Raw genomic sequence first — 16741 nt, 5'->3', positions numbered from 1 at the left:
GCGTGTTTAAAAACAATTAAGGCTAATTTTATACTTCTGTGTCAAGCCTGAGCCAATGCTACATACAGAGGCTGTGCCATAGGCTACACCATTGAAAGCAGTTTATATTTCTGTTTTGCGCATCTCCACAGACACATGTCTGAACACTAGTTGGTGGTGTTTGTAGCATGCAAGAAAAGTGAATAATCCATTAAAATGCAGAAAATTAATTTTGCCCTCTTTTATCACTACTTCTCTTGCTATACATTTTCTTCGATAGGAGAAGAAACATATTTGTCCCTCACATTTCTCCACTTTTTCATACATTCGACTTCCAATCTGAAAGACAAATGGAAAGGTGTTTTGATCATGCAAACCGGATTCCAAAAAAGTTGGGACACTAAACAAATTGTGAATAAAAACTGAATGCAATAATGTGGAGATGGCAAATGTCAATATTTTATTTGTAATAGAACGTAGATGACAGATCAAACGTTTAATCCGAGTAAATGTATCATTTTAAAGGAAAAATATGTTGATTCAAAATTTCACGGTGTCAACAAATCCCAAAAAAGTTGGGACAAGTAGCAATAAGAGGCTGGAAAAAGTAAATTTGAGCATAACGAAGAGCTGGAAGACCAATAAACACTAATTAGGTCAATTGGCAACATGATTGGGTATAAAAAGAGCTTCTCAGAGTGGCAGTGTCTCTCAGAAGCCAAGATGGGTAGAGGATCACTAATTCCCACAATGTTGCGCAGAAAGATAGTGGAGCAATATCAGAAAGGTGTTACCCAGCGAAAAATTGCAAAGACTTTGCATCTATCATCATCAACTGTGCATAACATCATCCGAAGATTCAGAGAATCTGGAACAATCTCTGTGCGTAAGGGTCAAGGCCGTAAAACCATACTGGATGCCCGTGATCTCCGGGCCCTTAAACGACACTGCACCACAAACAGGAATGCTACTGTAAAGGAAATCACAGAATGGGCTCAGGAATACTTCCAGAAACCATTGTCAGTGAACACAATCCACGTGCCATCCGCCGTTGCCAGCTGAAACTCTACAGTGCAAAGAAGAAGCCATTTCTAAGCAAGATCCACAAGCTCAGGCGTTGTCACTGGGCCAGGGATCATTTAAAATGGAGTGTGGCAAAATGGAAGACTGTTCTGTGGTCAGGCGAGTCACATTCAAAGTTCTTTTGGAAATCTGGGACGCCATGTCATCCGGACCAAAGAGGACAAGGACAACCCAAGTTGTTATCAGCGCTCAGTTCAGAAGCCTGCATCTCTGATGGTATGGGGTTGCATGAGTGCGTGTGGCATGGGCAGCTTGCATGTCTGGAAAGGCACCATCAATGCAGAAAAATATATTCAGGTTCTAGAACAACATATGCTCCCATCCAGATGTCATCTCTTTCAGGGAAGACCCTGCATTTTTCAACAAGATAATGCCAGACCACATTCTGCATCAATCACAACATCATGGCTGCGTAGGAGAAGGATCCGGGTACTGAAATGGCCAGTCTGCAGTCCAGATGTTTCACCTATAGAGAACATTTGGCATCATAAAGAGGAAGGTGCGACAAAGAAGGCCCAAGACGATTGAACAGTTAGAGGCCTGTATTAGACAAGAATGGGAGAGCATTCCTATTTCTAAACTTGAGAAACTGGTCTCCTTGGTCCCCAGACGTCTGTTGAGTGTTGTAAGAAGAAGGGGAGATGCCACACAGTGGTGAAAATGGCCTTGTCACAACTTTTTTGGGATTTGTTGACACCATGAAATTCTGAATCAACATATTTTTCCCTTAAAATGATACATTTTCTCAGTTTAAACTTTTGTTCCGTGATTTATGTTCTATTCTGAATAAAATATTAGAAGTTGGCACCTCCACATTATTGCATTCAGTTTTTATTCACGATTTGTATAGTGTCCCAACTTTTTTGGAATCCGGTTTGTACAAGCATACATATTTTTTTGCTTCAAATTGTTAAATGTGCCTTGCATGCTTTGCATCTTGTAGTTTTATGTGTTGTATTAAGAAAATGTTCTCACTTTGTTTGTTTCTTTTTAAAATTTGAGCTTTTGGTATATTCTTCAATGCTTTCTATTCTTAAAACAATATATTAGCGTGGCTGGCTGATTTGGAATAAGTTATCGAAATTAAAAAATTGGCAACAAAAATATTTTTTGACAAATTTTTATTATGCACAATATTCAGTACTTGTTTCAGCCCTATAATTTCCAGAAGGAGAGAACAAAGTTTGTATTTCACTTAGTCTTATATGGGTACACCAAGGAATATAATATGTCAAGATATTGGTAAAGAGACTCCAGGCAATACTCAAATTTAAAGTCAGATTTAAACAGAATAATGCACATTGTGTCCTGTCCATGAACCGTGGATAAACTTCCTGTCTTTGAGCATGTTTTGAGAGTTTGTACACAAGAAGAATTATGTCTATCACTCAGTTTCTACGGGCAGCACGGTGGCACAGTGGTAGCGCAGTAAGTAGACCTGGGTTCACTTCCTGGGTCCTCTCTGCGTGGAGTTTGCATGTTCTCCTAGTGTTTGCGTGGGTTTTCTCCGGGTGCTCCGGTTTCCTTCCACAGTCCAAAGACATGCAGGTTAGGTGCATTGGCAATCCTAAATTGTCCCTAGTGTGTGCTTGGTGTGTGTATGTGTGTACCCTGCTGTGGGCTTGCGCCCTGCCCGGGGTTTATTCCTGCCTTGCGCCCTGTGCTGGCTGGGATTGGCTCCACCAGACCCCTGTGACCCTGTTAGGATATAGCGGGTTGGACTAGACTGAGTGATGACTCAGTTTCTACAGTTATAAAATGAGTTGTGTCTGCATTTCTGTCGTAAAGTCATATTCATTCAATGTGAAAAGTAGGACTATACTAAGGATGAGTCTTATTTTTCCCACTTGTTTGAGTTTTTAATGAACATGATATCAAGTCACAAATGAGGTCTAGGGTGGGTTTAGTTTGTAGATGTTGAGTTGTGGTTTGTTTGTATGTTATTTTTCTGAAAAAATGCACTACCTTTCTTTTTTTATTAATGAAAGGGTTGTTTTCCAAAATATAAGAATAATCCTATTGTGGAAAAATTGAGAGGTTATTATGCAAATTGCATTGCTGATTTAGTTTATCTGTTTGTTTATTTTTCAAAGACATCCGTTGGTGAGGCACTGCAGAAGGAAGCAGCTAAGAAGAAAATGATGAAGCAGGTATAAAACTGTACCATATTTGCTGTCATTGTGTTAATTTACTACATTGGTTTCATATAGCTATCATATTAGTGATTTTCTTCAGGGCATTATCTTTTGGAATAGTTTACTCTTATTTACCTGGTGGTTAAGTTATTTGTTCCTGGAACAGATATTTTCAGTCATTTCAGCTTCAGTGTTACAACTGTTTGGCTTATACATAGTGTGCCTTTTAGAATATGCATTTCTGTGTTAAACAATCAAGATTCTGAAAAGGAAATGGTGAACATTAAAGGCTGTTTTACTTTTAAGTAGTTGAAGAAGCACTGCTTGTGTTATGCAGTAAAATGCTTTAAAAATGTTTCTTTATTAATGAGTGTCCCTAACATTTCAGTAATATCACAGCAAAATTCACCTGAGTATACGGCTTGCCACCAAGGGATTCATGGTAATCATTGTTAGGTCATCTGGGAAATTCAAAGTGACAAATTCAAGTTGTGTACATTTTGTAGACTCGTCTAGAGATGCAGAGAGCTCTGGAACAAGATGCAAGCGTTTATGAATATGACAGCATCTATGATGAAATGCAGAAAAACAAGGAAGAATGTGCAGCAAAAGTCCTCTCCGGGGCAGACAAGAAGGTACATATTTGAGAGTGGATACCTTGGTCTGTTCTTGTTGTTAGAAATACCAGCAAGAAAAACTTCCATCTTGGAAATGAGTTACTGGACACCTCTGGTATTACCTTACTTTGGTCTTTAGAATAGTTGAAATCAACTAATTAAATTAAATACTCTCCGTAAACCTAATGTGTTTCTATTAGTAAGCAAATTATTCTTTTCTGCCTCACTATTATTCAACATTTTCTTTTTTTCTTTCTTTATTAATAGCCAAAATATATTTCAAGTTTGCTGCAAGCAGTGGAGAAAAGGAAAAAGGAGCAGGAACGTGTAAAGGAAAAAAAGATCCAGAAGGAACGTGAGGCTGAGGGAGAACAGTTCAAAGACAAGGATGCCTTTGTTACCTCTGCATATCGACAGAAGCTACTGGAGAGGCAGATGGAAGAAGAGAATGAGAGAAGAGAGGCAGCAATGGAGGGTGAGATAGTTGGAACTTGCATGTGATTATGACCTTCCATCCATTTGTCCATTTTCTGATACCATATATGCTGAATAGATTTGTAAGTAAGCACAGTAACTCCTGCAGTATTAGGACACCATTCAATGTCTGGGACATTTGGAGACCCAATTCTGCATGTCGTTGGATTAGCAGAGGGACCTTACAGGAATACTAGGAAAATATAAAAAAAACTGAGCAAAAGTACACCCAATAATCATTCTTTGTAACTTGTTTTATTATAGAGGCACCCAGAAGGGACAGATAACATAACTCTGTCATAATCATTGAATCTTTGGCCTTGAAATTATGCAGTTAATTCAGGTGTCATGCCCAAATTCAAAGTTATCATTCCTGGTTTTGTATTGTTTGCAGTATATGCCTTCAAAGCTTCATGTTGTTTTTTCACGGGTATCTCTGTATTAATAGATTTTGCTGTACAAATCTCTACATAGTTCAGTTCATGTAAATATGTCATCTGCACTGTCAAGATTCAGTCACTGCAGAAATATCTAGCATACAGGTGATGAGCTCTCATACAACAAGCACATGGCAGGGTATACAAAACATAAAGCATAAGTGTTTGATGAAAGGAGAGATGTGTCAAAGTGAAATAGTGATGCTTGCTTTCAGACGTGCTCCCCTCCTTGTCCTCTGTTTCACCATCACCTTACTGTTCATTTCAAAAGTCCATTAGTAGACAGGCTTAAACATGTATGTGGAAATATGAGGGACTTTAAGTAATGAATGGAGCATTTCTGAGTCCTTTACTTGGAATGTGATAAAGTTTGCAAAATTTTATTTTAAATGTTTAATTTACAGGATGAGCACAGAGAAGTGAAATTCATATGGAGAGGCTAAATAAAGCCTTCACTCTGTTCTTGCAAATTCTTAGTTGCATTCACAGCTCACTGTCTTTATAAAATTAGGAAAATCTGAGCTCTTGATAACTTTTATTGACGAGTCACTTTTATAAATGGAACATTTTTAAGAGCTTTGAAATCATTAGATTTTAAAGAAGGAATTATACCTTGTCTTCTCCAGAAGGACGGAATAAAATTGTAAATTAATATTTTGTTGGAATATAAATAAATCTTTGAATAAGTTACAACTGTCAACTTCTACTTGTGTCATTGCCTTTAAAAGTAAATGCAGTTCATTTTACTTTGGTGGGATTTTGAGATTTTTTAATACCTTATATAAGAGAGGCCTAATGATCTGCTTCATTTTTAAGTCAAGGGTTTTATTTTAACAAGCCCAGTCAGATTTGCCTGTGGAGGCTGCATTATCTGCTTGACCATTGCTGCAATTCTAGGTTGTGTATCTTGTTAGAGGAGCAAATGTTGTATTCAATTGCAATGATCATATTCCTGAAATTAACAACAACAATTAACAACAACAATTAACAATATTAATTTTTATGTTTGTTGTTAGTGGTTCATAGTTGTGGTTTCTTTATAGATATTTTACCAAACTGTTGTATTGAGATTTCTGTAGAGCTGTATGCACCTTACCTGTTAGATCAGAAGAGTAAGAATAAAGTTGTATAACTATATAGAGATGCTGTGATGTTAAAAAGTCTTTCTTTCTTTCTTTATCATATTATCATTTTAATCAATAATTCATATTGTAAAATTAATTATTTACAGTATGTTTTGTAAATTTGCAATTTACTAGATTTTTAGTAATTTCATGTGTAAAAATATTTTCATTGTAATGGTTAATGCAGCTCTTTTATTCATTGCACATTTACCTTTACTCCTTTAGTTCTTTGGATTGACTGCAACAGTAGTTCTCTACGGCAGTTTGAATTGCATAGTTTATGCGCACACAATATCCTGATTATAATTTGATTGTTTTCCATTGTGCTGACTCTTTTATATTTTGTGGTGTAAAATTAAATTGTGTTTCATTTTCCTGACTGTTGCTCTGTCATCTCTTATAGCGGCCCTTGATGTTAAAAAACAGAAGGATCTTAGCGGATTCTATAGACATTTACTGAATCAGACTGTGGGTGAAGAGGATCTCCCAGACAGGAGTCTAAAGAGGTAGGTATGATGGATTAAACATTTAAAAATAATAATTTCCCAGTGACCAATATCTCCTGTAGAGTCATAATAATTTACTAAATTACTAAAATACAGGCATCTGAAGAGTGATTTGACAAGGGGGGATTTTATGTATTATCTAGTGTTTTACAGTCCAGCTTATTATTCTTATTTTTATATATATATATATATATATATATATATATATATATATATATATATATATATATATATATAAAATAGAGAGAGAGAATTTAAAATCCAGTGTCTGTCTGAATATATGTCTCTGCACTTTTCACAAGAAAACTACTTAACAGCTTTAGATTGGGTTTTTTCTATAATTTGCTTGAATATTCTGGTTGATTTTTTGCGACTTCTGTCATCACACTAAGTATCATAGTTCGCTTGCAGGAACGATTTATTTGCACTAATCCGAGAGAGAGGCTGTGGGCCGAGGGGATGGGGAAGCATGACGTCTCCTCACTCACTCACTCACTCTCTCGCCAGCCTCTGCTTGAACTGGTCTACCTCTGGCCACGTTTTGGAGCACACCTTGCCTTCACTTACCTAGCGATACCTCTTTGTTTATTGATTTTTAAAGTTTGTCCTGTTTCACTACTATGCGGGCGGAGCCATGGAGGGGACATCTAGTATGTTATATTTTTATTATATTCATCATTGCATAACTTCTGTTTCTATTGTTATAGATGTTCTCTGTCATTCTCTTCATTTTTGAACCTAACACATTTTTTTGGAAGACTACTAAACATAATATCATGCTCATATTTGTGGATCTCCTGGGATATATTCTGATGGATTGTTTGCAGTCAGTATAATAATTCTATTTTGTCTCTGCACTAATAGGGATCACCAAAGTAGAGAAGAGTTAATTAAGGAAGAGTGCAGCAAATCTCCACATCATGACAATCAAGACAGAGACAGTGACTTTGAAATTGACAGTGATGAAGAAGAAGGATTGAGCACAAAATTCAAGAGTTCTTCAGTCAGCAAAACAGAACGAAGCAATTCTGCACGACATTACAGACAGAGATCCGTGTCTTCTGAAAGTGAGCCAGATAAAAAGAATGAAAGACACAAAACCAAAGAAAGACATAGACATAGAGAGAAAAAGCATCACAAAGATAAAGAAAGAGATTACAGGGACATAGAGAGGAAGACTGAGAAGGAAGCCAGACGTTTAGATAGATGTGAGGAGAGGGACAAAATGAAAGGTTTCAGAGACTTGGACAGAAGAAGGGAAAGAGACTACAAAGATTCAGAAAGGTTGAAGGAAAGTGATGGAGGAAAAGAGTTTAGATCTACTGAAAAATTGAGAGAAGATACCTCAAAAATCTTCAGGGATTCAGAGAGATCAAAAGATAAAGAAATACCAAGAAGTTCCAGAGATTTAGACAGTCAACGGGAAAACCGATCTCCAAATTCAGACAAAAGAAAGGAAAGAGAGGAAAGAGACTTTGACAGAGGGAAGCAAAGGAAGGCAAGTTATAGTGAAAACCAAAAACAGAAGGAGAGCATAGAGCAGAAAGACCAAGATGACCACAAAAACAAGAAGTACAAGGGTGATAAGGAAGATCAAGATAAGGGTGATAGACTTGTGGTAAAAGAAGGAGCAGCTGCAATAACTGAAAATGAACATGTTGCTAAAGAGCCTCAAACTACATCTTCACTTGCAGCTACGGAGGACAGAAGTGAAGGTGAATCAAGTTTCAGCAAATTTGCAAAACGTTGTAATGAAGAATCTGTTTTGTCAGCTCGGGAGCGCTACCTGGCAAGACAAATGGCACGGTCATCAACCAAAGCATACATTGAAAAAGAGGACGATTAATCGCAATAATTGCTTAGTAAATAGCTTGGTAAAGATTTGCATTCATTAAAGTTGAAAGTTACCTTTGGGGAGATGAAAGACTACTCTTCTGTTTTATTTTCTAATAGACTGTGTCAAATATTTTGAATTCTAACAATTGGCACATTCATAAGTAACTGCCTGAAATCACTGACTGCCTGTGTTCATTTGAAGATTTTTTTTCAATTTTTGTTTGACAAGTTCATTTTTCTTGATTATTCTCACTGTGTACCACATTTTTTGAAGAAACAGGATAAAGAAAACATGATTGGGGTTTCTGAAGCTAAGGTTTGAAAGTATGCTGTAAATGCCTCTGTAAATGGAAATGGCCAAACTCTACAGGTCCCAAACACCACACCTATAGTACATCTTATTTGACAGGTAGTTTTTTACTTTAGTCATGACAGGTGCAATGCAAGAAATTGTCATCGATTTTTGTACGGAGGTAGTTGCAACTATATATGGTAACTTTTTAAATAAACAACATTTTGGACTATTACACAGGATATATTATTGTATATGTAGATTGATTATATGAGTTTGAGTATTTGGTAGACAACCTTCTGTGTTTTTTTTAAAGTGCTGCATAATATAGTGCTTAGCCTGTAATGCAACACTGTATATCTTGAATGGTTGGGTTTCTTAATCACTAATGTGGTGACTTCTAAAATTGAATTGTATTGGAGCTGGTTATTGATTATAAGCCTTTAGTTACCTTATGAACAGACTATTCAGCTACAAATGCATACATACATACATGATTTTGATCATTAATTTGACAGTAATAAAGATGGAGTTTTTTTTACTTTCATCTTATGGTTGGTGTGGAATTTCTCAGGGTACTTCCGAAAAATATACGTGCCAAGTTGATCCCTTTCTCTAATTCTGCACTCGAAGTATGTTCTTCAGTGGACTGGTGTCCTGCTCAGGATTGATTCTTGCCTTGTATGTGATGCTACTGAGAAATAGTGGGTCTCTAATCCCTTTTTTGGACTAATTAAGTACACAAAATGGGTGAATGGATGGACAATAGCATGTGCAAAATATATATAGCCAAAAATGATGGTCTAAATTGGACAAGTTTGAGTCATAAACTGTAAAATAATACAGTGCCCTGGCATAGATGCTCTAGCAGACGTCAAGGGGCTAATAGGGACAGTTAAATTAAGGGAAATGGTGGAATTGGATAGAAAATATACATTTAACATGGAATGGTTTCCTGTGATGTATTCCAGTCATCACTTTAGAAATGAACTTGTAGATATGCAAGCGTTTTCTTGCAACCTCACATGCCAAAAATGTGTCTTGTTATAAATGTGTAATTCTGTTGGTGAGACTAAGAAGAGAGAAATAGAACAAATCAAATGTAATCAAACAATTAGATGCATTTATAACGTTTAGTCTAAAGGCTGAATGAAATCACTAAACCTTTGTGATTTATGAAGCCGAAAAACTGTACCCTTTGTGGTAAGCCAACCCCCCGTACTCAGCAGACACAACACCAAATGTCCAAAGCACACATGTTTTTTATGCTTTCACCTCACAATGCCCTAATCAGCCAACTCAGTCCCTTCTTTCTTTTAGTCTCTCCGTACTTCTGCTGCCTTTACTCGTCTTCTTCCTCCCAACTCCGGCTCGTCTACTGGAGGGAGGCGGCCTCTTTTATAACAACCTGGATGGGCTCCAGGTGCTCTGTGACGATCTTCTGGCAGCACTTCCTGGTGTGGTGGAAGTGCTGCATGAGCACCTGGAAGCACTCCGATTGTCCCTGGAATTCCTTCCGGCAGCACTTCCAATTGTGGTGGAAGTGCTGCTATCCAGGGTTCCATAAACGTCCGGCTGCCCCCTGGCGGAGGCCACGGGCCCCAACAGGGATGAGCTTCCAAGCTCTGATCCCGTGGTCAACCACACCTTGCAGATCAAATATTATACCTTTTCTGTTTAGTTGTATTGCACGTCTGTATAAATAATTAGTATTCATCCATCATTTTCGGAAACCATTTATTTCATATCTGGGTCATGAGGAGCAGGAGCATATAGCAGAAGAACTGGTCACAAGGCTGTACCAACTGTAAACAAGGTGTCAGTCCATCAGAGTGCGTCCAGTCATGCATACATACTGGGCCAATTTCTAGTCACCAGTCTCAACGTGTTTGAAAAGCTTATGAAAACTGGAGCACCCAGAGAAAAATTGGTGAGGAGAATTTGTAAACTCCACACAGACCATGACCAGTACAAGATCTGAACCCAGTCTTCATGAGCTGAGCTACAGAACAGCAGCACTGATTACTTTGTCACTCTAGTAAAATAATCAGATCTGGTCAATTAGCTAAGATGACAGAAGGAAAATTTGATATTATTGTGGATTCACGTCAAGACTTTGAGACCTATAGTCAGCTAGGCACACTGTAGTCAAAATCTGTTGTTAGCAATTGATTTTTTGCAAAATTAAGTTTTAATTAAAAAGGCGTTTGACCCTTGTTCAGTTCTGTAATGCTAATTTGAAACAGCTATATTTTATTCTGTTTCATATTAAAATTACATGACTAGTTGTACACTGGGTTATATTCAAATTCAGAGTAATTGCTGTCTTCCATTGTTTCTGTAGCAGTTTAGACAAAAATGATTCTGCTTCCTTCAACATAGATCATTTTTATTTGTTTGGATAATGAGATACAATTGAAATTTTCACAAAAGACTAGGACAGATGCTTTGAACATTTTCACACATCACTGATAACAAATGAGAACTTGTTGATAAATACAGACAGGTCTTTATGCATAACAGACTCGTATATAAAGAAGAAACACATGGTCCTCATACTGTACACATATTTTAAGACTGCCATTTTCCCTTGGGATACTAGAACTCATTCTTTGCTGTAACAGCATCATTTACATACAGTACATTACCACACACACCCACACACATATGTATATATGTATATGCAGATTCACACATTCAACACTTAGTTATGTTCTTTGTTTTCATACCTTTAGAAAGCACTTTAATAACACATTGCTGACATCGGTTTGCTCAGTCACTAATGCACAGGAATTCTATACATCTGTTGTCTGTGATCTTATTGCTGTTATTTGTCAGAACAATAACATATTAGATAGTGGACTTTATAGCTTTTGAAGAGGTTGTGGGTTTCTTTGTATTTTTGTTTTTGGAATGGATTTTATTAATATTAACACCACTGCATTATGTCATGAGATCCTTAATAGACTTCTCCTTGCTTTGCATTTCTTAATATTAAATTAATAATTGTAGAAGCACTTTGTTGCCATAAAATGAGAACAGTTACCATCTTAGATTTTTTTCCTGTAATGCATATTTTTACATCTGGTAAACAGCATTAAAGGTTAGACCTTTTAATGTACAGTGAACAGGTAAAATGTTATTTTATATATTGGTTCTGCAAGTGTGTTGATTTAATTTGTTTTAAGCTAAACTCATCTCTCAGCCAGCAGTGGGTTTATATTTACAGATTGCATCTACCTGAACCAGACAAAGCCTTTGTGTATGTGCATTAACGCACATTTGGTTGTTTTCTACCCCTCCACAATGGGCAAGAATAAAATGTTATTTAGTGCAGAAAGCTGGGAAGTAGAAGACATTAGCTGTTTCTGTTGAACGTTCTGTGGTTGTCTCCCACCTTGTAAAAAGAAGACAGATTTTATGTAATTGTTTAAAAACATTTGATTTAAATAAATTGCATATCATTCAAGGTCTTACCAAGGTAAAGTAACACTTAGTAAATCTCTGATTTCAGCACCAGCAGTAAATGTAGCTTTTTGTGGACCAAGGATGGTTTGTGGCTAGATATGAATTTAGATTTAAATGAAAAGACCTGGAGCAGCAGGTCTTCATTGAATTAAATAAACCCAAGGGAACACTATCCTGATGTTTTGTCGACCTTTTAATAGGTGATAAAGTAGGGTGAACAGGTTGGCCTTGGCAGATAAAGGAATTGAAGGTTTCTTGAGTCTTTTAGACAGTGAGAGATCATGTCATTGAAAAGCTTACATAAGGCACATAAAAAGGGAAACACACAGATTGAGTTAAGTTTGTCTCGTTACTGTTTACTAGATGCACAAGTGGTTGTACTGAAAATAAATTTTGATCACACCTCTGTGTGAGGGGATGCAAGATGAAAAGATTGTCAAAGTCTGCTTATCCTTCAGCATCATATTTTTCACTTAATACCATTATTCAGTAATACTCACTTTATGTCTGCACAGACGAAAGTACTCCTGATATGAAGGGCAAGTACATCCTCAGTGTAAATAGTAATACATTCCAGGAAGAATAATTTTACTTTGATAACGGTATATCAAAGTGAGGGCCTCATTGCTGGCACCAGACATATCAAAAGTGGCAGCTTTAAAAAATAGCCGTGATAGGAATTGTACAGGTAAAGAGCATCAAGCAGCTACTTCTGTGCAATACTAGCCCTCCGTGGGCATTACTGTTCCTAACATAATATATACTTGTATGTTTTGATACACTAGTAACATATGCATTTGAGGGTTGAAGGGAGAGAGCAATGGTTCCAACATAAATTCATGCAGCAAGGCGAGTGATTTGCTAAATTTGTTGACCAGAACACAGTAACCTAATGCAGAACTGCTTTTAGTTTTAGCAGTATCCAAAATGGTGGCTTGTGCATATCAAGATATACTACACAATAAACATTCGGCTGTTTAGAGGGATTTAGCAATCGACATGTTTGCTTGCAGTAGGAACTGTAAAATGTGGTTCATTTACCTAAAGGTGGACTGAAATTTAAATAATACTATTACTTTACTCTAAGTTAAACTCTGAATCCTATATCAGAAATAACTGAATGGTTTATTGGTAATAAACGTGACAGTCGAGGGAAGTAAATTTGTCATCTTCCAACGTGGAGACCAACATTTCTTTGGTTGACCACATAAAGAGAGGACATATGTGTGTGGCAAATACAAACACATGTACATGAGGCCTGCATATATGTACTCATTTTCCAATGTAAATTACAGGCAGAAACAAAAACAAAAAAAACATTTCATAAAATGCCATGCTTACTCTTTTCTGGATCGGGTATTGTCTCAAGTACAGTGCACAAGATCTGAAGGAGACAAATTTGGACACATTTGTTTAGCTGAGCATTAATTTGTTTAAAATGTGTTGGATATATACTTATAAAAATCATAATTACTTTCCTGTTCAGGCTATAGTCATTCATTCTGACAACAAGTGCATGTTATATACTGTAGCTATGTAAAACACATCACTAATGTTGCTGTTTGGAAATACTTAAATAGATAAAGCAGTGCTCACATTTCATTATATTTTTTAAACACATACCTACAGATAAGCATTCTGTACTACGTGGATTTGATGAGAGAAAATACCCAAACAACTTGCATGCCAGGTGGCAAAGTAAACTGCCCATTGTCCAGAAATACTCATGGGCTCAAAAACAAAAAGTAAAGTGAGCCTGTTCTGCTGCTGTCCTCTGCTCCTCCCTGTCCCTTTTCCCCATCTGATGGCAGGAGCAGCGGCAAGGTTCCAAGTGAAGGTCGCAGTCCAGCATGTACTCGTAGTGCTGGGTTTGGTTTTGCCTCGAGTTTGACCCTCTTTGGCTGTGCTGTAAATGTAATCATGTGTTTATGCACATCGTGGCTCCCACTTTACACTGCATTGGTGATGATGATGTCACAGTGTTGGGCCTGGGCTCCAGGCTGTGGAGTTATGCTCTTTAGTAGACGCTGTGGATAGAAGAAAATCTTTCAGGGGTGATTGAAAGCAACTTAAAGATGGCAGCTCACGGTTCTTGAGCCGAGTCTGCCTCACTTCATTTAAGGGAAAAGTACTGCATCTAACACCACCTGTAGCCTGTTTTAATCTGTCAGTCAGCTTTGCACCATGTATATATACAGCTGTTTACACTGGATATTTAATTCAATCTCTAAATTCTGCAAGCCTTTCAGATGTAACCTTGACTTCTTCTGGGTAACAGATGTGCATAGGTTGTTCAAGCCCATGTTGTACTCTTCTTGTAACTGGTCGGGTAGCTAAGTGGAGTCCTCCTAAGAACAAATCTAAGTTCATTAACCCTTTTACCCAAGATACCAGCACTCCTGTGGCCTTTGTGATTTTACTTGTGCCCTTTTGAAAGCAGCTTCTTCTTATTTTATTCAAAGCCCATCGCTCAGTTTCAGTGGTTGTCATTGCAGCCCACCCTTTCATTCCCTTCAGTGAAATCAGTGCCGTCTTTCACAGGCCATCCTAAGTTCCAAGTAATAATTTACAGTTAGATATCTGACTGATGCCCCATGTAGGCCTGTGTTTTTATTCTTTTAGAATACAGAATCAGCTTTTTTTGCTATTTTTCTTACTTCGGAACAGACATCAATCAAGTGGTTGAGTACATTCTGGTTCACAATTTATGAATGTGTATATATTAATTGTCTAGGACCTTTGCACCCAGTTTAATCAAATAAGAACAAATATGCTTATCTTTAGTGTGGTTAAGAAGGCAAACATCATTTTTTTGAAAATGCTTGTCACACATTTGGCCAGAAGAGATCAAAGCTGGGCTTGCTGCCCATTCAGCAAATCTAGGCAGTGATGCAAGTTGTCAGCCAGTTCCTTGGAATAGTTTAATGTTCTAACCTAAACTTTTTCACTTCAAATTAGGGATTTATTGAAGCTACTATCATCCATTTCTTTTTAGCTGCTTTGCAGAACTTGTCGCCCATCTACAGTTTAGTGTAAAAATGAGTGTAGTTTTAAAACTGATAATGAATTAACCCCTTTATTTGACCTATTCATTAATCTGATTTCCACACCTGCTTATTACAGTCCAGAACTTGCACTAGAAGGGTTGGTGGGCTGGATGGAATGAGGGGAGACTGGTTTGTCGAACTCTAGCCAAGCAAAATTGGACCTAAAGCAGGAACCATCACTGCATTATACTACATTACAGGACACATACCCAACAAATCAATCTAAGGTAAGTGAAATCAGTTTGCCAGAAAATCCTGCTTAATTTAATTACTGTTACTGTGGGTAGTATATAACACATGAATTGCAAGAGGAGCTAGAATGTATGTTTATAAACAAGTGTTTTTCTCAGGGGAAAAAAAAAACCTATACAGTAATCATCTTTTAAATTATTAGTGAGAGGATGTTTTAAGTAGTGTCGCACCTGGTACTCTTTTAAAGGGAAACTGTTGTATTGGATTAGCATGTCAATGTAGTCTATTCTAGCTAAATCAAAAGCAGCTTCTTAAGCTAATGGTAGTGTCATTCGAAAGCTAGAGTAACATATCGGCATTCTCAGTGGTGGCATATGTATACCTTCTTGTCTGCGTTTCTTTTCATACTTCAGTTACATTTCACCCCCCAAACATTGGAGCCTTCTGGAAGGAACCATCTTTTCTCAATGCATGAAAGGAAAATGTTACTAAAGTATAAGGTCAGGCTTGATCCAGAACTGACCTTTAGGCCTGTAATGCACATCTTGATTTACAGGTAATTCCTCTAAAAACAGAAGTGTTGTTTTTTTTACTCTGCTGTCTTCATGTCTCAGTTTGCTTAGCTAGATTTTGCTATTGGAAAGGCCACTGCTTTAACAAATGTTATTTTCGTTGTCAAGTCACTATCTCCGGATTGAATCATCCTTATCACGTATTGTCTTACTTGGTGAATGCACCATTAATTTTTATGGAGTTTTGAACCCATTTAATTGTTTTTGTTAATTTATCCCAACTTGTTTATGAATTATTTGGCATAATCTTCGTTATTACTATTGAGCAACAGGTCAACATTCACTGTTCTTTCTTCTACCCTCATTAGTGTTTTCCTGTTATCATACCATTATATAAAGTTGTTTCATAAGGTTGTGTTTAGTTGAAATAAAAGCCTGGTTAAAGGCTTTGTTCAATAAATTGTTTGGTAGTGAAAAGCAACCACCTTAGGAAGAGCAGCAGGACTGATTTTGGAAGGCAATACGAGACTAAAAATAAAGTAGAGTAGAGACAGAGAGAGATGAAGCTGTTGTCTTTGTAATGTTAACTAAGGGCAAAAGCTGTCCAATCAGAAGAATGTTATCCAATGCAAAGTTGCAAGAATCCTAGGATAGAATGCAAGACCATGACAGAGCAGCTCCTTAAAACCACGTCAAAGTTTTACTAGCAGTTTTAAACGGTTTACCCATAGTGTAGAAAAAACACTATACAATAAATAAAATTTTGTAAGACAGGTGAGACATGATGAGTGCTTACCAAACTATGCTCAGCCTCCTGTCACTGGTCCAGATGTATGAACAACTCCTTTTCCCAGACGCTTCCAACAAGTAAGAGTAAAACCCGCTCAACATGTCACCCATGTTGATTTTATGTCACCTCAGTAACCGTTCTGATGCCTGTCACCATTGGCCAAGTTTTACAAAGTAGAGAATGATTACCTTTGCTTGCTATCCTCGTGTAAATGAAATAGTTGGTTTAAATTTGATTAACAAGCTTTAG

At 37.1% G+C, this 16741-nt stretch overlaps 2 protein-coding genes across 5 annotated transcripts in view; one reads left to right on the top strand and one right to left on the bottom strand.

Annotated features, from left to right (window-relative positions):
* Window positions 1–9030, top strand: part of nsrp1 (nuclear speckle splicing regulatory protein 1) — a 31992-nt gene extending 22962 nt beyond the window's left edge. For both annotated transcript variants that reach the window (XM_039757174.1, XM_039757175.1), the window contains 5 exons: window positions 3156–3212; window positions 3704–3832; window positions 4082–4289; window positions 6253–6355; window positions 7220–9030. In XM_039757174.1, coding sequence (XP_039613108.1) covers window positions 3156–3212; window positions 3704–3832; window positions 4082–4289; window positions 6253–6355; window positions 7220–8201 — 1479 coding nt within the window. In that variant the 3' untranslated portion in view covers window positions 8202–9030. The remainder of the gene's footprint in view (window positions 1–3155; window positions 3213–3703; window positions 3833–4081; window positions 4290–6252; window positions 6356–7219) is intronic.
* Window positions 9031–10855: 1825 nt separating this feature from the next.
* slc6a4a (solute carrier family 6 member 4a) overlaps window positions 10856–16741 on the bottom strand; it is a 56864-nt gene continuing 50978 nt past the window's right edge. For all 3 annotated transcript variants that reach the window (XM_039757170.1, XM_039757172.1, XM_039757171.1), the window contains one exon: window positions 10856–13978. In XM_039757170.1, coding sequence (XP_039613104.1) covers window positions 13901–13978 — 78 coding nt within the window. In that variant the 3' untranslated portion in view covers window positions 10856–13900. The remainder of the gene's footprint in view (window positions 13979–16741) is intronic.

The sequence above is a fragment of the Polypterus senegalus genome, chromosome 6, assembly GCF_016835505.1.
Source record: "Polypterus senegalus isolate Bchr_013 chromosome 6, ASM1683550v1, whole genome shotgun sequence".
NCBI lineage: Eukaryota > Metazoa > Chordata > Cladistia > Polypteriformes > Polypteridae > Polypterus > Polypterus senegalus.
This window is presented reverse-complemented; position numbering and strand designations above follow the sequence as displayed.